The sequence below is a fragment of the Mustela lutreola genome, chromosome X, assembly GCF_030435805.1.
Source record: "Mustela lutreola isolate mMusLut2 chromosome X, mMusLut2.pri, whole genome shotgun sequence".
Classification (NCBI taxonomy): Eukaryota; Metazoa; Chordata; class Mammalia; order Carnivora; family Mustelidae; genus Mustela; species Mustela lutreola.
Genome location: NC_081308.1, coordinates 77,150,218 through 77,176,584, shown reverse-complemented (window position 1 = coordinate 77,176,584; position 26,367 = coordinate 77,150,218). Strand labels below are relative to the sequence as shown.

At 37.1% G+C, this 26,367-nt stretch overlaps 1 protein-coding gene and 1 pseudogene across 1 annotated transcript in view; one reads left to right on the top strand and one right to left on the bottom strand.

Moving 5' to 3' along the window:
- DACH2 (dachshund family transcription factor 2) overlaps positions 1-26,367 on the bottom strand; it is an 878,628-nt gene that overhangs the window by 86,124 nt on the left and 766,137 nt on the right. The window contains exons 7-8 of the mRNA XM_059156812.1: positions 25,781-25,916; positions 22,345-22,428 (exon numbers count right to left, since the gene is read on the bottom strand). Coding sequence (XP_059012795.1) covers positions 22,345-22,428; positions 25,781-25,916 — 220 coding nt within the window. The remainder of the gene's footprint in view (positions 1-22,344; positions 22,429-25,780; positions 25,917-26,367) is intronic.
- On the top strand, positions 4,600-5,091 carry LOC131821447 (large ribosomal subunit protein uL23-like; annotated as a pseudogene).

Sequence of the window (26,367 nt, the reverse complement as noted above, 5' to 3'; positions counted from 1 at the left end):
TGGGGTACATCTCAACTTTGTTTAAAAAAATAAAGGAAAGGTAGAGAGACTTATGACTCTAAAAGATGGAGTCGATATATACTTTTTTTTCCTATTCCTCCCTCTAAGTACCACTAAAAGCTCTGGGCATTTTCTATTAAAACATAAGAGCACTCTGAAAATGTACAGAGAAAGATCAGTTAGTGACACGGGTACCTAGAGAATAACACAGAAGTGATGTCCCTGGCCTTTCCTTTTGCCTCCTATATCCCTGACTGAATAATAGAAAATATAGCAACTCAGAAATACCAATTAGCATGCACATGAACATGTGCATGCAAATACACACGTGCGTGTGCGCACACACACACACACACACACACACACTCCCCAAGAAAAACATGCTCTCTAGCCAAAAGATCAGGAATGGGTAGTTCAGCAAATACTAAAAACTTTTATATAACTACTCTACTGCAAACAAATATCCCAGAACAATTTACAGTCCCATCCCCACCATACCTGCAATGGCCAAGTGTAAAACCTAATCTTCAGGCTTGCCATGTTGTAATGAAGTATGCCAATGACTTTCAAACTCTTTCCCCCCTCCACCCAGCAAGGATGCTGTCAGAGAAGAAGGCTCAGTGGAGATTCAGGCATGCTTAGCAGTAATGAGACCACCCAGCCTCCCCAAACACATAGTGTCAGTGGAGAATACATGGAAAGCTTAGACTTCCATCTTCTAACCAGTAATTTTCACCTTCCTACCTGAGGTGGTATCAGATGAAAAATACTGGAAAATCAAGACTGTCACCACTGCCAAGTGAAAATGAGGCTACCTGCTCTAGCAGTGTGAGGCAAGGCCATGTGGGAGAGTGGTAACCCCTTCCAGACAGAGTGGTAACAACAGAATGAAGAGGCTGAACTGCTACTCCCACCCAACACTAACTTAGTACCACTTTACTCCAGGATATCAATTGAAACAGTGGAAAATCTGGGCTTCCATCCACACTTGGTAAAAATTAGGCAGTCTTGCCTCCATTACTCCACTGGAGCTATGTCAATAAAGGTAAAATAAAATGCAAGATTTTAATAAGATCCAGAACCTTGTAATACTTAAATTTTCCAGGTGACAATTAAAGAAAATAACTTGTCACACCAAGAAACCCAGAATAACTCAACCTGAATGACAAAAGACAATGAACACCAACACTAAGATTTCACAGGTATTATAACTATCTGAAAAGAATTTTAAAGCAGTCATTATAAAAAATGTTTCAATAAGCAAGTACAAAGATATATGAACCAAATGAAAGAATAGAAAATATCAGCAAAGAAACAGAAAGTTACAACAAAAAAAATTTTTAAAAATCAAGGGGCAGCAAATGAATATTTCACTACTATAAACACAATAACCAAAACTCAATGGGTAGGCTCAATTGAAAGAATGGAAAGAATGGAGAGTTTAGAGAAAATAATTAGTGGGTTTCAAGAGAGAAAAATAGAATTTATTACCTAATCTGAAAAAGAGGGAGAAAATACACTTAAAAACAAGACAAAACAAACAACAACAACAACACACACACACACACACACACAAAACAGCGAAACAAGCTACAAAAGTATGTGGGACTATATTAAAAATTCCACGTTTGTCTCATTGGGGTCTCAGGAAAGAAGAAAAAATGCAAGGCTAAAGAAGTAACATCTGAAATTTCCCAAATTTCTCAGAAGATAAACCAAAAGATTCAAGACTCTGAGTAAATTCCCAAAAGAATGTATATCCAAAGAAATCTTCACCAGAACCATCATAGTCAAACTTTAAAACTAATGACAAAGAAAATCCTGAAAGTAGCCAGAAGATTATAATCCATTACTTATTGGAGGAAAAGCAGTTTATGCATTGAGTGTTTCAAGTTCTTATTTAAATTCTAGTTAACATGTAGTGTAATATTAGTTTCAGGAGTAGAATTAGTGGTTCATCATTTACATATAACACCTAGTGATCATCACAAGTACCCTCCTTAATACCCATCATCAATTTAGCCCATCCTCCACCTACTTCCCCTCCAGAAACCCTCAGTTTCTTCTCTATAATTAAGAGTCTATTATGGTTTGCTTATCTCTCTCCCTCTCTCTCTCTCTCTATCTCCCTCTCTCTCTTTTTACTTTCCCTATGTTCATCTGTTTTGTTTCTTAACTTCCACACTTCCACATATGAGTGAAATAAAATGGTATTTGTCTTTCTCTGACTGACTTATTTCACTTAGCATAATCATCCTAGCTCCATTGATGTTATTGTACATGGCAAGATCTCATTCCTTTTTATGGTTGAGTAATATCCCACCAAACACACACACACACACACACACACACACACACACACAGTGTGAATGTATGCAGTACATCAGGGTGCATATGCCCCTTTGAATCAGTATTTGTATCCTTTGGGTAAAAATATAACAGTGCAATTGCTGAGTCTTAGGGTAGTTCTGTTTTCAACTTTATAAGGAACCTCATACTGTTTCCCAGAGTGACTGCACCAGCTTGCATTCCCACCAACAGTGTAAGAGGGTTCCTCTTTCTCTGCATTCTTGCCAATATCTGCTGTGTCTTGTGTGGTTAATTTTAGTCATTTTGACAGGTATGAGGTGGTATCTCATCATTTTTTTTTTTTAGATTTTATTTATTTGACAGAGATCACAAGTAAGTAGAGAGGCAGGCAGAGAGAGCGGGGGAAGCAGGCTGCCTGCTGAGCAGAGAGCCTGATGCGGGGCTCGATCCCAGGGCCCTGGGATCATGACCTGAGCTGAAGGCAGAGGCCCAACCCACTGAGCAACCCAGGTGCCCCATATTTTTTTAAGGTTGTATTTATTTGAGAGAGCATGCAAAGAAGGAAAGTAAGGAGAAGCAGACTCCCTGCTAAGCAGGGAGCCTGATCCAGGACCCAATCCCAGGACCCTGAGATCATGACCTGAACTGAAGGCAGATGCTTAACCAAATAAGCCACCCAGGGGCCCTTCATCATGGTTTTGATTTGTATTTCCTTGATGGTGAGTGATATTGAGCATATTTATATGCGTCTGTTAGCTATTTGTATGCCTTCCTTAGGGGAAAAAAAAATACCTTTTCATGTCCTCTGCCATTTCTTAACTAGATTATTTGGTTTTTTTTGGCTTGAGTTTGGTAAGTTCTTTATAGGTATTGAATACTAACCCTTTATCAGATATGTGATTTGCAAAAGTTGTTTCCAGTTTTGTAGGGAGCCTGTTAGTTTTGTTGATTATTCCCTTCATTCTGCAGAAACTTTTTATCTAGGAGAAATCCCAATAGTTTATTTTTGCTTTTGTTTACCTTGCCATAAGGGAATTATATAGAAAACAACTTCCTTCAGTAAATGTCAGAGAAGTTATTGCCTGTGTTTTTTTTCTAGGATTTTTATAATTTGGGTCTCACATTTAGGTATTTCATCCATTCCGAGTTTCTCTTTGTGTATGGTGTAAAAGCATAGTCCAGTTTCATTCCTCTACATATGGCTGTACAGTTTTCCCAACACCATTTGTTGAGAAGACTGTCCTTTTCCCACTGGGTACTCTTTCCTGCTTTGTCAAAGATTAATTGGTGATATAGCTCTGGGTGCATTACTGGGTTTTCTGTTCTGTTCTATTGATCTGTTTCTGTTTTTGTTCCAGTACCAAACTGCAGCTGGTGGCTATAGCTTTGTAATATAGCTCGAAGTCCAGAATTCTGATGTCTCCAACTTTGCCTTTCGTTTTCAGGACTACTTTGGCTGTTCAGGGACTTTTGTGGTTCCATACAAAATTTAGGATTATTTGTTCTAGCTCTGTGAAAAATGCTGGTGGTATTTTGACAGGGATTACATTAAATGTGTAGATTGCTTTGGGTAGTATAGTTACTTTAACAATACTTATTCTAATCCATAAGCATGGTATGTTTTTCTATTTCTTTGTGTCATCTCCATTTTCTTTCATAAGTTTTTTACAGTTTTCAGAGTACAGATCTTTTACTTCTTTGGTTAGGTTTATTCATAGGTATCTTATGGTTTTGGTGTAAATGGGATTGATTCATCAATTTCTCTTTCTGCTGTTTCATTTTCTGTACATTGACTTTGTATCCTGAGATTTTTCTAAATCTGTATATCATTTCCGGTAACTTTTTGGTGGAGTCTAAATGTTTGACTTCTTCCTTCTGATTTGGATGCCTTTTATTTCTTTCTGTTGTCTGATTATGAGTCTAGGACTTCCATTACTATGTTTAATAACAGTGATGAGAGTGGAAATCTGTGTCTTGTTTGAGGAAAAGCTCTGTTTTTTTTTTCCCCCATTGAGGATTATATTATTCTGGTTTTTGTTGTTGTTGTTTTGTTTTGTTTTGTTTTGTATATGACCTTTATGATGTTGAATTATATTCCCTCTATCCTTATTTTATTGAAGGTTTTTATCAAGAATGGATGCCATACTATGTGAATTGCTTATTTTGCACCCATTGAGAGGATCATACAGTTCTTATCCTTTCTTTTATTTATGTGTATCACATTGATTTGTGAATATCAAACCACCCTTGCTGCCTAGGAATAAATCCCACTTGAGGGAAATCCCTTTTATGAAGATGGCGTCGAAAGCTAAGAAGGAAGCCCCTGCCCCTCCCAAAGCCGAAGCCAAAGCAGAGGCTTTGAAAGCCAAGAAAGCGGTGCTGAAAGGCGTCCACAGTCACAAAAAAAAGAAGATCCGCACATCACCTACGTTCCGATGACCCAAGACTCTGCGTCTCCGAAGGCAACCCAAATACCCTCGAAAGAGCGCCCCCAGGAGAAACAAGCTTGACCATTATGCCATCATCAAGTTCCCCCTGACTACTGAGTCAGCCATGAAGAAAATAGAAGACAACAACACACTTGTGTTCATTGTGGATGTCAAGGCCAACAAGCACCAGATCAAACAGGCTGTGAAGAAGCTCTATGACATTGATGTAGCCAAGGTCAACACCTTAATCAGGCCTGATGGAGAGAAGAAGGCATACATTCGGCTGGCTCCTGACTATGATGCTTTGGATGTTGCCAACAAAATTGGGATCATCTAAACTGAGTCCAGCTGGCTAAATCTAAATACAGTTTTTTCATGATAAAAAAAAAAATCCCACTTGAATGCTGTGAATAATTCTTTTAATGTATGGTTGGATTAAATTTCCAAGTATCTTGTTGAGAATTTTTGCTTCCATGTTCATTCAGGGATATTGGCCTATAATTTTCCTTTTTAGTAGGGTCTTTGTCTGGTTTTAGAATCAGTGTAATGCTGACCTCATAGAATAACTTTGGAAGTTTTCTTTTTATTTCTATTTTTTTACAATTGTTAGAGAAGTGTATGTATTAGCTCTTCTTTAAATGTTTGAAAGAATTTTTCTGGGAAGCCATCTGTCCCTGAATTTTTGTTTGTTGGGAGATTTGTGATTAGATTCAATTTCTTTGCTGGCTATGGATCTGTTCAGGTTTTGTATTTCTTCCTATTTCAGCTTTTATATTTTACATATCTAGAAATTTATCTATTTCTTTTCAGTTGGCAAATATTTTGGCATCTAATTTTTCATAATATTCCTTTATAATTGTTTGTAGTTCTGTATTATTGGTTATGATTTCTCCTCTCTCATTTGTGATTTTATTTATTTGGAACCTTTCTCTTTTCCTTTTGCTAAGTCTGGCTAGGGTTTTATCAATATTATTTTATTTTTTTCAGAGAACCAACTCCTAGTTTCACTGATCTGTTTTGTTGGAGTTTTTTCATACTATTTATTTCTGCTCTAATCTTTATTGTTTCCCTTCTTCTGCTGGATTTAGGCTTCATTTGCTTTGCTTTTCTAGCTTCTTAAGGTGAAATTCTATGTTGTGTGTTTGAGATTTTTCTTGCTTCCTGAAAGAAGCCTGTATTACTATATACTTCCCTCTTTGGACCACTTTTGCTGCATCCCAAATGTTTCAGACCACCATATTTTCATTTTCATTTGTTTCCATGCACTTTTTAATTTGTTTCCCTTAATATCTTGGTAAGCCAATTCATTCTTTAGTAGGAACTTCTTTACCCTGGATATATTTGTAGTTTTTCCAAATTTTTCTTTTGGTTGAATTCAAGTTTCATACCGCTATGGCCCAAATATAAGTATGGTGTAATTCACTCTTTTTTTGTGGTTGTGTTAAGGTCTTATTTGTGACCCAGTGTGTGATCTATTCTGGAGAATGTCCCATGTGAATTCAAAAATAATGTGTGTTCTGCTGTTTTAAGATGAAATGCTCTGAATACATCTGTTAAGGTGATTTGATCCAGTGAGTCATTCAAAGTCTTCTTTCCTTGTTGATTCTCTGCTTAGATGATCTGTCCACTGCTGTAAGTGAGCTGTTAAAATCCCTTCCTAGGGTCACCTGGGTGGCCTCTGCCTTTGGCTCAGGTCCTGATCCCAGGGTTCTGGGATCGAGCCCCACATCAGCCTCTCTGCTCAGCAGGGAGCTGCTTCCCTTCCTCTCTCTGCCTGCCTCTCTGCCTACTTGTGGTCTCTGTCTGTCAAATAAATAAATAAGATCTTTAAAGAAATAAAATAAAATCCCTTCCTATTATTGTATTATTATCAGTGAGTTCATTTATGCCTGTTATTAATTGATTTATATATTTGGGGGCATAAATATTTATATCTTTTTAGTATTGTTCATTCTAATACTCTATGTCTTTTGACTGGTACATTTAGTCCATTTACATTCATACTGATTGTGGATAGATACGAATTTAGTGTTATTATATTACCTGTAAAGTCAGTATTTCTGGAGATTTACTCTAATTCTTTCCAATCTTTGCTTTTTGTTTTTCTTTCCTCAAAGATTTGCCTTTAACGATTCCTGTAGGGTTAGTTTAGTGGTCATAAACTCTCATTTTTTTGTTTGTCTGGGAAACTATCTCTGCTTGTATTCTGAAGGACAGTCTTGCTCGATGAAGTATTCTTGGCTGCAAATCTTTCCCATTCATCCCATTTAACATACTATGTCACTGTCTTCTGGCCTTCTAGGTTTCTCTGGAAATATCTGCTGCTAGCCTTATTTGTCTTCCCTTGTAAGTTAGGGATTTTTTTTTCCCTTGATGCTTTTAAGAGTTTTGCCTTATCTCCGTATTTTGTAAATTTTAGTACAATATGACTTTGTGTTGGCCTGCTTTTGATGGGTGTTCTCTCTGCCTACTAGACTTGTATCTAGAAAATATAAATAACTATCAAATTTCAGCAACATGAAAACAAGCAAAGCAGTTATAAAATGGGGATAAGACATGATGAGATGTTTCAACAAAACTAGCCATTAGAGAAATGCACATTAAAATCACAGTGCTATCACTACACCCACCTATGAGAATAGCTAAATTTAAAAAAAAAAAAAAGACAAGAAAAAATGCTGGCAAAAGATGTGGAAACCTTAGACCACTCATATATTGCTGGTGGGAGTGTAAAAATGGGTCCAGCTAATCTAAATGACAACTTGTCAGTTTGTTATAATCTATACATACAATTACTAAGTGACCCAACAATTGTACTTTTGGGCATTTGTCCCAGAGAAATGAAAATTATATTTCATAAGCACTTATACATAAATTTTCATAGAAGCTTTATTAATAACATGGAAAAATTGGAAGCCAGATGTCCTACATTGGATTAATGGTTACACAACTACTCAGCAACAAAATGGAAAAAAATATTGACATATGCAGATATAAGCATCAAGGTAATCCTCTTTCCCTAATCAATACTACCCCTATATATTAACCATTTTAATCTCCCTTTATCTCTGGAAAGTTGAGTACTTTAACAATGATATCAAGATACACCCAGGAAGAATCAAAATAATATTCCTCACCCACATCAAGGATTTATAACCACCCACCCATCCTTTTCATCTGTCAGTGTTTCTGTGTATTTGTTTCTATTCTGATATTATATAAATCTTATCCTTGGGGCTCATTTCAGCTGGTTTTTTTTTTTCTTTTTCTTGTCATTAACTTTTGTCAGTCTTTTTGGTTGTCTGTTTATATTTGTATACATTATAAATCTTACCTTTGGGGCCCATTCTAGCTGGGTATTCTTCCTTTTCTCTCTCTCTCTCTCTTTCTCTCTCTTTTCTCCTTTTTTCTTTATTTTTAGTGGTGATTTTGATTGATGAGAATAATTCAGGGTGCACCTTGTCTGGATTGTGGTTGATATATTCAGCTACACATCCCCTCAACCACCTCTTACCAAAATGACTAGGAGGAGGAACACCCAACAGAGGAAAAATTCAGAGACTGTATCCTCTCCTTCATAACAATTTGATATGTACATAACCAGCATGTTGGAAATGGAATGTAGGGTAAGAATTATCCAGGCAATGGCTAGGTTGGAGAAAATCATTAATGACAACACGGAATATCTAAGGGCAAAAGAGAAAGCTGCCTGGAAAGAAGTTAAAAATTCTATCAGTCATATCCAATCTAATCTAAATACTCTAACAGCTACAGTAACTGAGACAGAAGATACAATTAGGGATCTAGAGGATAAACTGGTAGAGAAAAGGGATAGGGGGAAGGCATGGAAGAAACAGCTTAGAAACCATGAGAACAGAATTAGGGAAATAAATGACACCATGAAAAGTTCTAATGTCAGAATTATTGGGATCTCTTGGGGGGTGGAGAAAGAAAGAAAACTAGAAGATATAGTTGAAAAAATTCTGGATGAAAATTTCCCCAGTCTGGGGAGTAGAACCAGCGTTCATGTCCTAGAGGGAGAAATACCAGCCCCCAAGATCAACAACTCTAGAAAGGCTGTGAGACACTTGATTGTGAGACTAGTGAATGATAATTTTAGACAAGAGCTCCAGAGGGCAGCTAGGGGGAAGAGATTCCTTACATACAGAAGAATATATATCAGAATAATGCCAGACCTGTCCACAGAAACATGGCAAGTCAGAAAGGGCTGGCAAGACAAATTCAGGACACTAAATGAGAAGAACATGCATCCAAGAGTATGTTATCCAACAAGGTTGACATTCAAAATGGATGGAGAGATAAAGAGCTTCCAAGACCAGCAAGATTTAAAAGAGTATGTAACCCATGAGCCAGCACTACAAGAAATATTAAGAGGGGTCCCATAAAAGGAGAAATCCAAGAGAGACATAGAACAGAAATTTACAGAGAAAATCTATAGAAACAAGGACTTCACAGGCATCATGATATCAATGAAAATATAACTTACAATAATCACTCTCACCATTAACAGCCTAAATGATTCCATAAATGGCACAGGATTTAAGATTGGATAAAATGATAGGACCTGTCCACTTGCTGTCTACAAGAGACCCATTTGGAACCTAAAGATACATCCAGACTGAAAGTGATGGGATGGAGAAGCATCTTTCATGGAAATGGGCCTCAAAAGAAGTATGGGGTAGGGATTCTCATATGAGATAAATTAGATTTTTAAAAAGAATGTAGTCAGAGATAAAGAAGGACACTACATCATTCTTAATGGGCCTATCCATCAAGAAGATCTAACAATTGCAAATATGTTTGCCCCTAGGAGCAACCAACTACATAAGTTGACTGTTAATCAAGATAAAGAGTCATATTGCTATGAATACATTAATAGTAGGGGATCTTAACATGCTGCTGTCAGTAATAAACAGATCACCCAAGCAGAAAATCAATAAAAAAACAAGAATTTTGAAGGACACATTGGACCAGATAGACCTCATGGATATACAAAGATCATTTCACCCCCAAAAAATAGAATACTCATTCTTCTTGAGCTCACATGGAACTTTCTCCAGAATAGACCCTACACTGGGTCAAAATCCGGGCTCAACCGATACCAGAAGATTGAGATTATTCCGTGCATTTTCTCAGACCACAATGCTTTGAAACTGGAACTCAACCACAAGAAAAGGTATGGAAAGAATTCAAACACTTGGAAACAAATGACCACCCTGTTTAAGAATGCTTGGATCAACCAGGAAATCAAAGAAGAATTTAAACAATTCATGGAAACCAATGAGAATTAAGATACATTGGTCCAAAACCTATTGGATATGGCAAAGGTGGTTCTAAGGGGGAAATACATAGCCATCCATGCCTCACTCAAAAAAAATAGAAAAATCCAGAATACACCAGGTCTCTTTACACCTTAAAGAACTGGAAAATCTAAAACAACTTAAGCCAACCTCACACACAGGAAAAGAAATAATCAGGATTAGAGCAGAGATCAATGAGATAGAAACTAGAGCTACAGTAGAACACATTGATAAAATGAGAAGCTGGATTTTTGAAAGAATCAATAAGATTGATAAACCACTGGCCAAACAAACCAAAAGAAAAGAGAGAGGACCCAAATTAATAAAATTATGAATGAAAAGGTAGAGATAACAACCTACACTAAGGAAATAGAAACAATCATTAGAAATTATTATCAGAGGAGTCAAGATGGCAGAGAAGTAGCAGGCTCAGACTACTTCAGCTAGCCTGAGATCAGCTAGATAGCTAGGTAGCTTATCTAAAGATTGCAAACACCTGAAAATCCATCGGCAGATCGAAGAGAAGAACAGAAATTCTAGAAACAGAAAAAACAACCACTTTCTGAAAGGTAGGAACAGCGGAGAAGTGAATCCAAAGCGACGGGAAGATAGACCCCAGGGGGAGGGGCCGGCTCCCGGCAAGCGGCAGAGCAACGGAGCACAAAATCAGGACTTTTAAAAGTCTGTTCCGCTGAGGACATCGCTCCAGAGGCTAAACCGGGGCGAAGCCCATGCGGGGTCAGCGTGGCCTCAGGTCCCGCAGGGTCACAGAAGGATCGGGGGTGTCTGAGTGTCCCAGAGATTGCGGGTATTGGAATGGGAAAGCCGGCTACAGAGACAGAGCCGACAGTAAGCTCACAGCTCGGGGGTACCTTGAACCAGATGCAGGCTCGGTGCGCTCGGAGCGTGGCCGGGGGTCAGGCAGATGGGAGTTACTGGGCGCTTTTCTCTGAGGGCACATTGAGGAGTGGGGCCCTGGACTCTTAGTTCCTTTGGGCTGGAAACCAGGAGGCCGCCATTTGTATTCCCATCCTCTGGAACTCTACAGAAAGTGCTCAGGGAACAAAAGCTCCTGAAAGCAAAGCCGAGCAGATTACTCAGCCCAGCGCCTTGTAAGGGCGGTGCAATTCCACCTGGGGCAAAGTCACTTGAGAATCACTACACCAGGCCCCTCCCCCAGAAGATCTACAAGAGATCCAGCCAAGACTAAGTTCACCTACCAAGGAGTGCAGTTTCAATACCAAGGAGAGTAGCAGAATTCCAGAGGAGGAGAAAGCAAAGCACGGAACTCATGGCTTTCTACCTGTGATTTTTCAGTCTTTCAGTTAATTTATTTTTTTTCTGTTTCATTTTTTTTCTCTTCTTCTGATAAAATATTTTTTAACTTTTACCCTTTTCTTTTTTAACGTTTTTTAACTAGTTTATCTAATATATATATATATATTTTCTTTTTTATAATTTTCTTTATTCCTTTTCTTTTTTAATTCTTTTTTATCTTTCTTTCTTTGTGAACCTCTTTTTATTCCCTTTCTCCCCACTCACGATTTGGGACCTCTTCTGATTTGGTTAAAGCATATTTTCCTGGGGTTGTTGCCACCCTTTTAGTATTTACTTGCTACTTCATATATTCTTATCTGGACAAAATGACAAGGCGGAAAAATTCACCACAAAAAAAAAGAACAAGAGGCAGTACTGAAGGCTAGGGACCTAATCAATACAGACAGTGGTAATATGTCAGATCTAGAGTTCAGAACGACAATTCTCAAGGTTCTAGCCAGGCTCGAAAAAAGGCATGGAAGATATTAGAGAAAACCTCTCGGGAGATATAAAACCCCTTTCTGGAGAAATAAAAGAACTAAAATCTAACCAAGTTGAAATAAAAAAAGCTACTAATGAGGTGCAATAAAAAATGGAGGATCTCACTGCTAGGATAAATGAGGCAGAAGAAAGAATTAGCGATATAGAACACCAAATGACAGAGAATAAAGAAGCTGAGCAAAAGAGGGACAAACAGCTACTGGATCACGAGGGGAGAATTCGAGAGATAAGTGACACCATAAGACGAAACAACATTAGAATAATTGGGATTCCAGAAGAAGAAGAAAGAAGAGGGGACCAGAAGGTATACTGGAGAGAATTATTGGGGAGAACTTCCCCAATATGGCAAAAGGAGCGAGCATCAAAATTCAGGAGGTTCAGAGAACACCGCTCAAAACCAATAAAAATAGGCCCACACCCCATCACCTAATAGTAAAATTTACAATTCTTAGTGACAAAGAGAAAATCCTGAAAGCAGCCCGGGAAAAGAAGTCTGTAACATACAATGGTAAAAATATTAGATTGGCAGCTAACTTATCCACAGAGACCTGGCAGGCCAGAAAGAGCTGGCATGATATTTTCAAAGCACTAAACAAGAAAAACATGCAGCCAAGAATACTATATCCAGCTAGGATATCATTGAAAATAGAAGGAGAGATTAAAAGCTTCCATGACAAACAAAAACTGAAAGAATTTGCAAACACCAAACCAGCTCTACAGGAAATATTGAAAGGGGTCCTCTAAGCAAATAGAGAGCCTACAAGTTGTAGATCAGAAAGGAGCAGAGAAAATATACAGTAACAGTCACCTTACAGGCAATACAATGGCACGAAATTCATATCTCTCAATAGTTACCCTGAATATTAATGGGCTAAATACCCCAATCAAAAGACACAGGGTATCAGAATGGATAAAAAACCAAAACCCATCTATATGTTGCCTAGAAGAAACTCATTTTAAGCCCGAAGAGACCTCCAGATTTATAGTGAGGGGGTAGAAAAGAATTTACCATGCTAATGGATATCAGAAGAAAGCAGGAGTGGCAATCCTTATATCAGATCAATTAGATTTTAAGCCAAAGTATATAATAAGAGAAGAGGAAGGACACTTTATCATTCTCAAAGGGTCTGTCCAACAAGAAGATCTAACAATTTTAAATATCTATGCCCCCAACGTGGGAGCAGCCAACTATATAAACCAATTAATAACAAAATACAAAGAAACACATCAACAATAATACAATAATTGTAGTGGACTTTAACACTCCCCTCACTGAAATGGACAGATCATCCAAGCAAAAGATCAACAAAGAAATAAAGACCTTAAATGACACACTGGACCAGATGGACATCACAGATATATTCAGAACATTTCATCCCAAAGCAACAGAATACACATTCTTCTCTAGTGCACATGGAACATTCTCCAGAAGAGATCACATCCTCAGTCCTAAATCAGGACTCACCTGGTATCAAAATATTGGGATCATTCCCTACATATTTTCAGACCACAAGGCCCTGAAGCTGGAACTCAACCACAAGAGGAAGTTTGGAAAGAACCCAAATACATGGGACTAAACAGCATCCTTCTAAAAAATGAATGGGTCAACCGGGAAATTAAAGAAGAATTCAAAAAAATCATGGAAACAAATGATAATGAAAATACAATGGTTCAAAATCTGTGGGACACAATAAAGGCAGTCCTGAGAGAAAAATATATAGCGGTACAAGCCTTTCTCAAAAAACAAGAAAGGTCTCAAGTACACAACCTAACACTACACCTAAAGGAGCTGGAGAAAGAACAAGAAAGAAACCCTAATCCCAGCAGGAGAAGAGAAATCATAAAGATCAGAGCAGAAATCAATGAAATAGAAACCAAAAAAAAAAAAAATAGAAGAAATCAACAAAACTAGGAGTTTGTTCTTTGAAAGAATTAATAAAATTGATAAACCCCTGGCCAGACTTATCAAAAAGAAAAGAGAAAGGACCCAAATAAATAAAATCATGAATGAAAGAGGAGAGATTACAACTAACACCAAAGAAATACAAACTATTATAAGAACATACTATGAGCAACTCTACGCCAACAAATTTGACAATCTGGAAGAAATGGATGCATTCCTAGAAACATATAAACTACCACAACTGAACCAGGAAGAAATAGAAAGCCTGAACAGACCCATAACCAGTAAGGAGATTGAAACAGTCATTAAAAATCTCCAAACAAAAGCCCATGGACAGACGGCTTCCCAGGGGAATTCTACCAAACATTTAAAGAAGAACTAATTCCTATTCTCCTGAAACTGTTCCAAAAAATAGAAATGGAAGGAAAACTTCCAAACTCATTTTATGAGGCCAGCATCACCTTGATCCCAAAACCAGACAAGGATCCCATCAAAAAAGACAGCTATAGACCAATATCCTTGATGAACACAGATGCGAAAATACTCAACAAAATACTAGCCAATAGGATTCAACAGTACATTAAAAGGATTATTCACCACGACCAAGTGGGATTTATTCCAGGGCTGCAAGGTTGGTTCAACATCCGCAAATCAGTCAATGTGATACAACACATCAATAAAAGAAAGAACAAGAACTATATGATACTCTCAATAGATGCTGAAAAAGCATTTGACAAAGTACAGCATCCTTTCCTGATCAAAACTCTTCAAAGTGTAGGGATAGAGGGCACATACCTCATTATCATCAAAGCCATCTATGAAAAACCCACCGCAAATATCATTCTTAATGGAAAAAAACTGAAAGCTTTTCCGCTAAGGTCAGGAACACGGCAGGGATATCCATTATCACCACTGCTATTCAACATAGTACTAGAGGTCCTAGCCTCAGCAATCATACAACAAAAGGAAATTAAAGGCATCCAAATCGGCAAAGAAGAAGTCAAATTATCACTCTTCGCAGATGATATGATACTATATGTGGAAAACCCAAAAGACTCCACTCCAAAACTGCTAGACATTTCTGCAAAGACATCCAGATGGCCAACAGACCCATGAAAAAGTGCTCCATATCACTCGGCATCAGGGAAATACAAATCAAAACCACAATGAGATATCACCTCACACCAGTCAGAATGGCTAAAATTAACAAATCGGGAAGTGACAGATGCTGGCGAGGATGTGGAGAAAGGGGAACCCTCTTAGACTGTTGGTGGGAATGCAAACTGGTGCAGCCACTCTGGAAAACAGCATGGAGGTTCCTCAAAATGTTGAAAATAGAACTGCCCTATGACCCAGCAATTGCACTACTGGGCATTTACCCTAAAGATACAAACGTAGTGATCCGAAGGGGCACGTGCACCTGAATGTTTATAGCAGCAATGTCCACAATAGCCAAACTATGGAAAGAACCTAGATGTCCATCAACAGATGAATAGATCAAGAAGAAGTGGTATATATACACAATGGAATACTATGCAGCCATCAAAAGAAATGAAATCTTGCCATTTGCGATAACATGGATGGTACTAGAGCGTATCATGCTTAGCGAAATAAGTCAAGCAGAGAAAGACAACTATCATATGATCTCCCTGATATGAGGAAGTGGTGATGCAACATGGGGGCTTAAGTGGGTAGGAGAAGAATAAATGAAACAAGATGGGATTGGGAGGGAGACAAACCATAAGTGACTGTCAATCTCACAAAATAAACTGAGGGTTGCTGGGGGGAGGGGCGTTGGGAGATGGGGGGTGGGGTTTTGGTCATTGGGGAGGGTACGTGTTTTGTTGAGTGCTGTGAAGTGTGTAAACCTGGCGATTCACAGACCTGTACCCCTGGGGTATTTTTTAAAAAAATAGAAAAAAAAAGAAATTATTATAAACAGTTTTATGCCAATAAGTTAAGCAACCTAGAGAAAATGGATGTATTCCTGGAAAAGTAATAACTTCCAAAACTGAATCAGGAAGAAATTGACAACCCGAATAGACCTATATCTAGTAACGGGACCAAATAGTGATCAAAAACCTCCTAAAAAACAAGAGACCAAGTCCTGATGGATTCCTTGGAAAATTCTACCAAACATTAAAAGAAGAAATAATACTTATTCTCCTAAAGATGTTTCAAAAAAATAGAAAGAGAAGGAAAACTTCCAGATCTTTTTATGAAGCCAACATTACCCTGATACCCTAACCAGGCAAGGATCTCACCAAAACTTCCAAAATTTCAGACCAATACCCCTGATGAATATGGAAGCCAAGATTCTCAACAAGATCCTAGCTAATAGGATCCAAAAGTACACTAAAATGATTATCCACCATGACCAGGAAGGATTTATGCCTGGGATGCAAGGATGGTTCAACATTTGCAAATTAATCAACGTGATAGAGCAATTCAGTAAGAGAAGAGAGAAGAACCATATGGCCCTCTCAAAAGGTGCAGAAAAACAAACAAACAAAAAATTTGAGAAGATACAGCTTCAGTTCCTGATTAAAACCCTTCACAGTATAGGGATAGAGGGAACATTCCTCAAATGCATAAAATCTTTCTATTAAAAAAACCCACAGCAAATCTCATCTCAATGGGGAAAAGCTGACAGCCTTCCCCTTTGAGATCAGGAACACGACAAGGATATCCATTCTTGCCAATGCTGTTCAACATAGTACTAGAAGTCCTAGCAACAGCAATCATACAACAAAAGTAAATAAAGGTATTCAAATTGGAAAAAGAAGAACTCAAACTATCTCTCTTTGCAGATGACATGATTCTTTATATGGAAAACCCAAAAGAGCCCACCCACAAACTATGAGAACTCATACAGCAATACAGTAATGTGGCAGGATACAAAATCAATCTACAGAAATCAGTTGCTTTCCTATACATTAACAATGAAAACACAGAAAGGGAAATTAGAGAATGGATTCCATTTACTATAGCACCAAGACATAAGATACCTGGGAATAAACCTAACCAAAGAGGTAAAGGTTCTGTACTCGAGGATCTGTACAGAACACTCATGAAAGAAACTGAAGATACAAAAAGATGGAAGGGCATTCCATGCTCATGAATTGGAAGAATAAACATTGTTAAATTGTCTATACTGTCTAGAGCAATCTACACTTTCAATGCCATCCTGATAAAAATTCTACTGGCATTTTTCAAACAATCCTAAAATTTGAGTGGAACCAGAAGAGACCCTGAATTGCTAAAGAAATGTTGAAAAAGAAAAACAAAGCTAGGTGTATCCTGTTGCTTGATTTCATGCTTTACTACAAAGCTGTGACCACCAAGACAGCATGGTACTGGCACAAAAACGGACAAATAGGCCAGTAGAACTGAGTAGAGAGCCCAGATATGTACCCTCAACTCTATGGTCAAATAATCTTCCACAAAGAATGAAAAAATATACAACGGAAAAAAGATAGTCTCTTCAATAAATGGTGCTGGGAAAATGGGACAGCTATGTCCCATTTTCTTACACCATTTTCTTACACCATACACAAAGATAAACCCAAAATGGATAAATGACCTCAACATGAGGCACAGTTCTATCAAAATCCTAGAGGAGAATATAGGCAGTAACCTCTTCAACATTGGCCACAGCAACTTTTTCCAAGACATGTCCCCAAAGGCAAGGGAAACAAAAGCTAAAATGAACTTTTCAGGCTTCGTCATGATGAAAAGCTTCTGTACAGCAAAGGAAACAGTCAACAAAACAAAGAGGCAACCCATGGAATGGGAGAAAATATTCGCAAATGACAGTACAGACGAAGGGCTGATATCCAAGATCTATAAAGAACTCCTCAAACTCAACACACACAAAACAGATATTTACGTCAAAAAATGGGCAAAAGACATGAACAGACACTTCTCCAAATAAGACATACAAATCTCCCTGATGGCTAATTTACAAATCTCCCTGATGGCTAATTACCACATTGAGAGGGGCACCTGGGTAGCTCAGTGGGTTAAAGTCCCTGCCTTCTGTTCAGGTCATGATCCCAGGGTCCTGAAATCGAGCCCCACATCGGGCTCTCTGCTCGACGGGGAGCCTTCTTCCCTTCCTCTCTCTCTGCCTGCCTCTCTGCCTACTTGTGATCTCTGTCTGTCAAATAAATAAAATCTTAAATGCGTGTGCACACACACACACACACACACACACACGAGTGCATGGATATTGAGATACCCCCTTACACAAGTTAGAATGTTCAAAAGCAAGAAAACAGTAAACAACAACTATTGGAGAGGATGTAGAGAAAAGGGAACCCTCTTTCACTGTTGGTAGGAATGCAAGTTGGTGCAGCCACTTTGGAAAACTGTGTGGAGACTCCTTAAGAAATTAAAAATAGAGCTTTCCTATGGCCCTGCAATTGCTCATCTGGGTATTTACCCCAAATATACAGATGTAGTGAAAAGAAGGGTCATCTGTACCCCAATGTTCATAGTAGCAATGGCCACAATCGCCAAACTGTGTAAAGAGTCAAGACGCCCTTCAACAGATGAATGGATAAAGAAGAAGTTGTCCATATATATAATGGAATATTATGATTCCATCAGAAAGGATGAATACCCAACTTTTGTAGCAACATGGATGGGATTGGAGGAGATTATGTTGAGAGAAATAAGTCAAGCAGAGAGAGTCAATTATCATATGGTTTCAATTACTTGTGGAGTATAAGGAATAACACAGATGACATTGGGAGTTGGAGAGAAGTGAGTTGGGGGAAATCAGAGGGGGAGATGAACAATGAGAGACTGGGGACTCTGAGAAACAAACTGAGGGTTTTGGAAGTGAGGAGGGTGAAGGGTTGGGTGAGCTTGGTGATGGGTATTAAGGAGGGCACATATTGCATGGAGCACTGGGTATGGTACATAAGCAATGAACTTTGGAACACACACACAAAAACAAAATAAATAAATAAATAACAACTAAAAAAAAAAAGAAATAGAAAGAGCAAATCATTTGATTGAATAGAGAACATTTAAATTATTGGTGTCAACATATAGCCCAAATTCTGCTCTAAACTGAAATTAGTCCATTTGTATAAAAAACAAACATGATAATACTTTAATTCTAGATGAGATATACTTTAGATTCTTACAATCAAAGGAAGTTAAAATTATTGCTTTTCATCTGTATCCTGTGGACTGATTTATACTGTAATGGTTTAGTGGACTCAAGTCTTGGGCTAGTTGTTAAATTTATTTTTTCACTGTTCCTGTAGAATTCCAGACTTGATCATCAAGGCTTCTTATACATGTAAAGTTACCAATAAACAAATTCAAGTACACATGCAAATACAAGTACAAAATTCAAAATATCAGTAACCTCTATTCATGCTAGTGGCTTGAGAGACCACTGGCTGCCATGTGAAGATGATCTTGCTCTATGCCTTTGCTTCCACATGGTTTAAACTACAGTGAATAGTCACAACTGCTCTACTCTAAGGAATTCCAGAACTGGGGTGCCTGTGTGACACATTTGGTTAAGCATCTGCCTTTGGCTGAGGTTATGATCCCAAGGTCCTGGGATCAAGCCCTGTGTGAGGCTCACCACTCAGTGGGGAGTCTGCTTCTCTCTCTGCCTGCTGCTCCCTCTGCTTGTTCTTTCTCTTTGAAAAATTAAATTGCATGTGTTACATTGTTTTTAACAATCAGTTCTGGAATTCATTTTTTTCCCTAATATTTTATTTATTTGTCAATTTGTTTGACAAGGTCTGTGGAAAAATAAAATCAAAGGTTTCTCTTAACTGATCTGTTTAGTCAAAATACTTGAGTCAAAACTAAAATACCAATTCGATAAGTCACTTTGTACAGAGTCTAAATGGAAATCACTGTCAGGAAATCCCAGACTATAGAGAGGTGGAAATGTCTGCATATGAAAATTCAAGGAGAAATGTAAATTATCGAGGCATGTATTGTTCTATCACCCAGTATTACTTGAATGGTAATTCTTCATTTTTCTAAAGTTTCCACATAATAGCAAAGGTGGCATTTTATAATTTCCAGAGCTATAAATCATTTAAAAAATAATGATGCTATTACTCAAAACAGATGTGAAAACATAGGTTTGCCACAAGTGTACTAACTGCTTACTTGTCATATTTGATGATGTTGAGACTTTAACTTTACTTCCTTTTAATAACTCAGATTTATTGAAGAAAATATATTTTATCTTAATATCACATATATAACTGGTAGGATTTGACATCAAATGTCACATTTAAAGGAAAGTTTTCCACTATAACCTAGGTACAGTTTAATATGCCACTCCTATCAATGACCTCATCAGAATGTGTGACCAATCTATTTGATTGAAATGAGTAAAACTGTCATTCACAAAGCAAGAGATTCAGAAATATCAGGACATACTATTGTGTATTTTATGAAAAACAGTTATTGTACATTTATACTAGCATTCCAGCTATTTTTTAAAAAAGATTTTATTTATTTATTTATTTTTCTTGCATTTTTTCTTATCTATACATTTTTTTTAGACATATAATATATTTTTATCCCCAGGGGTACAGGTCTGTGAATCACCAGGTTTACACACTTCACAGCACTCACCAAAGCACATACCCTCCCCAATGTCCATAACCCCCCCTCTCCCAACCCCCCTCCTCCCAGCAACCCTCAGTTTGTTTTGTGAGATTAAGAGTCACTTATGGTTTGTCTCCCTCCCAATCCCATCTTGTTTCATTTATTCTTCTCTTACCCCCTTAACCCCCCCATGTCGCATCTCCACTTCCTCATATCAGGGAGATCATATGATAATTGTCTTTCTCCGATTGACTTATTTTGCTAAGCATGATACCCTCTAATTCCATCTACGTTGTCTCAAATGGCAAGATTTCATTTCCTTTGATGGCTGCATAGTATTCCATTGTGTATATATATATCACTTCTTTATCCATTCATCTGTTGACAGAACTCATGGCTTTCTCCCCATGATTCTTTAGAAAGATTTTATTTATTTATTTGACAGAGATCGCAAGTAAGCAGAGAGGCAGGCAGAGAGAGGGGGGGAGTAGCAGGCTCCCTGCTGAGCAGAGATCCTGATGCAGGGCTTGATCCCAGGACCGAGGTCATGACCTGAGCCGAAGGTAGAGGCTTAACCCACTGAGCCACCCAGATGCCCCAACAAGCTTATTTTTCATAAGACACAGTACTGTGTACTTGAGCACTGCAACACACAGGCCAGCCCTAAATGCCATTTTGACTTATGGGTTTTGCAGTTCTGATAGAATCACATATATCATATGCAGCTGGAAATTTTCCTAGAAAAGTTGTTTTACTACCACACTGTCCTTCATGATAAAGAGGTCTCAGGAACAAATTGTTGCTGGGTTGAAATTTCAGCTTTAACTAGAATACCATTACCTGTATAAGAGCTTGAGTATTTTAATATATTAAAACTGGCTTCTTCTATTCTAGTAAGTGTTATTAAATCAATCGCTTACATCTTGGAGCCCCAGAGGGTATAGCCTTTTAGCGTTTGGGTAAGAAATGACTAAACATGTGGCAAGGAAACCAACCATGGATCAATGAAATTAAAATCATACATTATTCCAAATTCTAACTAAAATGCTCATCTATGTAATTAGGGAGAAATTCAGTCTACAGAAGAAAGAAAAAATTTCTCCATTAACTCTTTGGGTCATGAAGTCATTTTTTCTATATATTGTGACTAGTAGAAATAGAAAAATATACCCTATGCTGAAGTACAAACAGGCCATTTGATGATCTGATAAATTTCATGTTAGCTTATGCTTTTTAGCTTAGAGTTACTGTTTAATTCACAATGACAGACATAATGTGTAGCCTATAACCTATGCCAGTATGTTTTCTTTTTTTCTTATCCTTTAGCTTTTTAAACAAAATTATACTCAGTTTTTATATCAAGATAGTATGACTTTGAAATTCTTACTCTCCCTACCTTCTTTAAAATGATATTCTAAGAGAAAACTGAACACTGTGCAGAAATGATACATGTACCTCAGTGGATCAAAAGCTAGATTGGTATCATATCTATCAACACTCAGGTAAATACTTGGTTGGAGTAACTTGCTAGGCTTTCCTTTGAAATGTCCAGATAAGCATATATTTTAAAAATCTCTTTTGATTGTTGGGGGAACATCTTTTCTCCATGACAGCAACATGTTTTTTTCACATATAACTATCAAATGGTGAGTCACTTAAACTTAGTTAACAAAGTGCATACATAATAACTTAAGAGTCAAATGTTTCTGATCAGGCATTATAAAAGGCCTTAAAGTGTAGTTTCCAATCACAAGCAAGGAAAAACTTCAGGCTGATATGTAATTTATTAATATTAAATAAACAAGCTACAGGCAAACACATTTTTTTTACTACTAAAAGAATTTATCTGAAGCCAGTATAAATATATTCTGTTTAGAATACGTAGATGCAATATACAGCACTGGAATGTTAATTCAGTTGCTATCTAATATTTATATGTCCATCAAATAAGCAAAAATCATATTACCTTTATTATCCCTTTGGAGTTTTTTGATTGTTGGTCCATTATTCTGATCAACAATAAGTTCCTCTCTATTGTTGGGCATCATAGCTATAAATGAAACATAAAACTGAGTAACTTCCTTGCAAAATACCCAAAGGAAAGGTAGAAAATATTATATAAATAGATCTCTTACTCCAATAACAACTAACATGAATTGTATACATCCCCATTTCTGAAACAGTGGAATCATTTATGTTGATTTGATGATTATATAATTTAAAAACCAAGAAGCTGCTCAATCATGTGAGTTTTCATTTTTTAAAATATTTTATTTATTTATTTGCTAGAGAGAGAGAGAGCATGAGTAGACAGAGAGGCAGGCAGAGGGAGAGAGAGAAGCAGACTCTGCTGAGCAGAGAGCTTGATGCAGGTCATCATCCCAGGACCCAGAGATCATGACCCGAGCTAAAAGCAGATGCTTAACAGACTGAGTCGCCCAGGTGTCCCAGTCATGTGAATTTTTAAAGTGGAATTAATATACAGTGCATATGTAATTGCCCACATATTTTCTTTAAATCATTTTAAATATTTGCTTTTCTAAAACTCATATGCAAATTAGCTATTTACCTGCATAATTATAATCTAGTTCCCAAAATGTTTCTAGAAAGAATTTGTCTCTTAATTTAATGAGTTAAAATAATTACAGATTTAACTCATTTTATATATTTTTTTTATAAAGACATAGAGCAAAATTAATAGGTAAAGGATAACTTTCTGGTAATTAATTATATAAAGGCTTTTTCAGAAAACATTTATATTGAAAGGAAAAACATGCCAATTTTCATAGTTTATCATTTAATTCTCTTTTGTTATATTTTATTAAAATATAATGTTGCTAGGCTCACTTGGTTAAGCATCTGCCTTTGGCTCAGGTCTTGATCCCAGGGTCCTGGGATAGAACCCCATGTCAGTCTCCCTACTCAGTGGGGAGCTTTCTTCTCCCTCTCCTCCATGCTTGTCTCTCATCCTCAAATAAATACATAAAATCTTAAAATAATTGTATTGCTCTATAAATATAATATGGTCATTTTAACCCACAAATCCTCAAACTTTTTTTTTCATTTATAGACAATTTCACTATTATGCTCAAGACACCTGCGAATGTGCATAGACAGCCTAATTACTGCCAGTGGAATTAGAAATATTTTATGTGGTTAATATATTTTTTAGGATTTTACATTGCTTTAGAAGTATTTGACGTTACTTCTACGGGTAAGAAACCATTCTCTTTCAGTATATCTATCATATAGCATATTTCCTTATGTGTTCTGCTCTTAGCCAGCCCCTAATAAATAATTCTCTCTCTCATTTCTCTCCCCGACCCCTCATCAATATAAAGATTATCCTGACATAATAATGAGTGTTTTTGTTTCTTAATTCATTAGTGGTCATCTGGCTATATCTGCTTCTCAGACTCCCTTAAATCAGTTGCCCACAGTTTTGTTACAACCAGGTAATCTGTGTCCAAAAGCTGTAATAAAGTAAAGCTAGAAAACCATCACCTCTTCCAGGAATTAAACGTACTCCCTTAGAGCCACTAGCCTCAAGTTCTAGCTCAGTGGTTCTTAACTCTGGCTGCAGGTTAGAATCTCGTGAGGAGACACTGAAAATCAAAACAAAACAGGCTCTATTCCAGACTAGGTAAATCAGACTCTGAGCATGTGACCTGGGCATCCAAATTTGTAAATGCTCCATAAGTGATTATACTGGGAAGCCAGATTTGAGACTCTTTGGTCTTACTATGAGCCACAAACAATATATAATATTCACAGGCTAAATAAAACCTGGATAAATTTCTAAAAGGCAGAAATAAACTTCACCCTTCCCCAGCACAAATTCAGAAACTAACACCTCTGCAAATCCCTCAAATTCCTCTCCTACCCACAAACAAACAAACAAACAAAAAACATAATTTTGGAATGGCTTAAAGCAATTGCTGTTATGAACTATAAAACCTTAGATTTCATATAAAGAATGTCTTTACAGAGTAAGACTAAAACAGGAAGGGAAATCATTTTTCCTGGATTCCTAGGTGGCTCAGTTGGTTAAGCAAATGCCTTCACCTCAGGTCATGATCCCAGAGTCCCAGGATCAAGTCCCACACTGGGCTCCCAGCTCCATGGGGAGTCTCCTTCTTCCTCTGATCTTTTCCCCTATCATGTTCTCTTTCACTTTCTCTCTCTCTCATATAAACAAACTGAATCTTAAAAAAAAAAAAAAGAAATATTTTTTCCTAAAGGAAATAGATATTTAGGAAATTGGATTGTATAGATACAAAAGATTAATAAATATTTTACCTGTCTCATTTGGTTCATAATTATTATATACAAAATGAGAATTGTTACAACTGAATGCACTCGATAATACCTGTTTACCTAAGGAAAATCAGACATCAAGGGATGATAAACAATCAAGGTAAATCTACAAAGACAAAAATAGTGGTCATCCTTCACACTTCCTGAGTACTTTAAACTTCTCAAGAGTTTTTCCACTAATTATTTCATTTGAACGCACAAAAATCCAGTGCATTAGGCATGGCAGTAATTATTTCCATATATAAAATAAAGAAACTCATGATGATTAAGTGACATACCCATGGTCTCATAGCTACTCAGTTCCAGAACTATGGCTAGATTCAAGTCTCCAACATACTACATCACTGACAATACTGTTTTAGTATTTCTGGGATAGTGTCTATGGTGTAAGACTTCCAAGATATTTTTTTTTAAAAAGGAAAAACATGTTAAATATTTTTACCTAAGTTATTGAGATTGTGGCAAATTGTATCTTTTTTTTAAGATTTTTTAAAATTTATTTGACAGAGAGCTATCACAAGTAGGCAGAGAGATAGGCAGAGAGAGAAGGAGAAGCAGGCTCCCTGCTGAGCAGAGAGCCTGATGCAGGGCTCGATCTCAGGACCCTGAGATCATCACCTGAGCCAAAGGCAGAGGCTTAACCCACTGAGCCACCCAGGTGCCCCAGCAAATTGTGTCTTGATTTACTTTTCCATCACTCTTAAATGATCAACTGTGTAAAAGATATTTTAATTTTCATTACTCAAAGATCCTGTGAATATAGCATATGTATTATATCACAGGAACTCTTAAATACCAATATGTTGAACTAACATATACTCTTCAAAGATCCCATCATATTGTTCTCTTCATTCACTGTGACACAGTGAATGAAGACCCTTCCAGAGAAGAAACTTCTAACACTTCAAGTTTCATTTGCTGTTCATATTGCTTCAGCAATAATAAAAAACAAAAGACCACTTTAAAAAGTCATTTTTATTAAGGAGGCATCAACTCCTCCACGTTCTTTCTCCCACTTCTATTGACTAATGAAGAAATTCCCAAAAGAATATCTTTTAATTTCTTGTTTTAGATGAGATACTTACCCATTCTCTCTGAATGGTGATCCATGTGAGAGGGAGAGCTGGACACACTGCTGCTGGGGTGGGAGGAAATCTGACTTTCAGGATTATGATTCTCTTCCAGAGAGGGGGCAGGAGAAAGACTCTCTGGGATCCGTTCCTGATACAAAAGTAAACACAATAGGGAATTTCATCTGTTCACCAAGTTTTTCAGGTTGGTTGAGTCCATAACATTTGAAATTTTGACCTTTCACTTATCCCAAAAGCATGTATGCTCATGATACTTGGTCTTAAACTTGTATCTTCAGACAAATGCACATTTTTTTGTTCTTATAAAATTAATGAGATATTATGAAGGCCAATAAGAGAACGTGAAAGGGCTCAGTACCATACTGGATATACGTAAGAGGTTCAAGAAAGTTTAGTTTCCATTTCCTTTCCTAGAAAATTCATAAAGAATTATGAATATAGGTGTGCAATGAAGATTATTGTTATTGTAAACTCTTATATTTATATAAAGTATATGCCAAAGCCTGGAGAGTGATCTTACTCTCTAAGAAGATCTTCCAAAAGTAAACATTTGAGAACTTAGGAATAAAACTCACAAATAG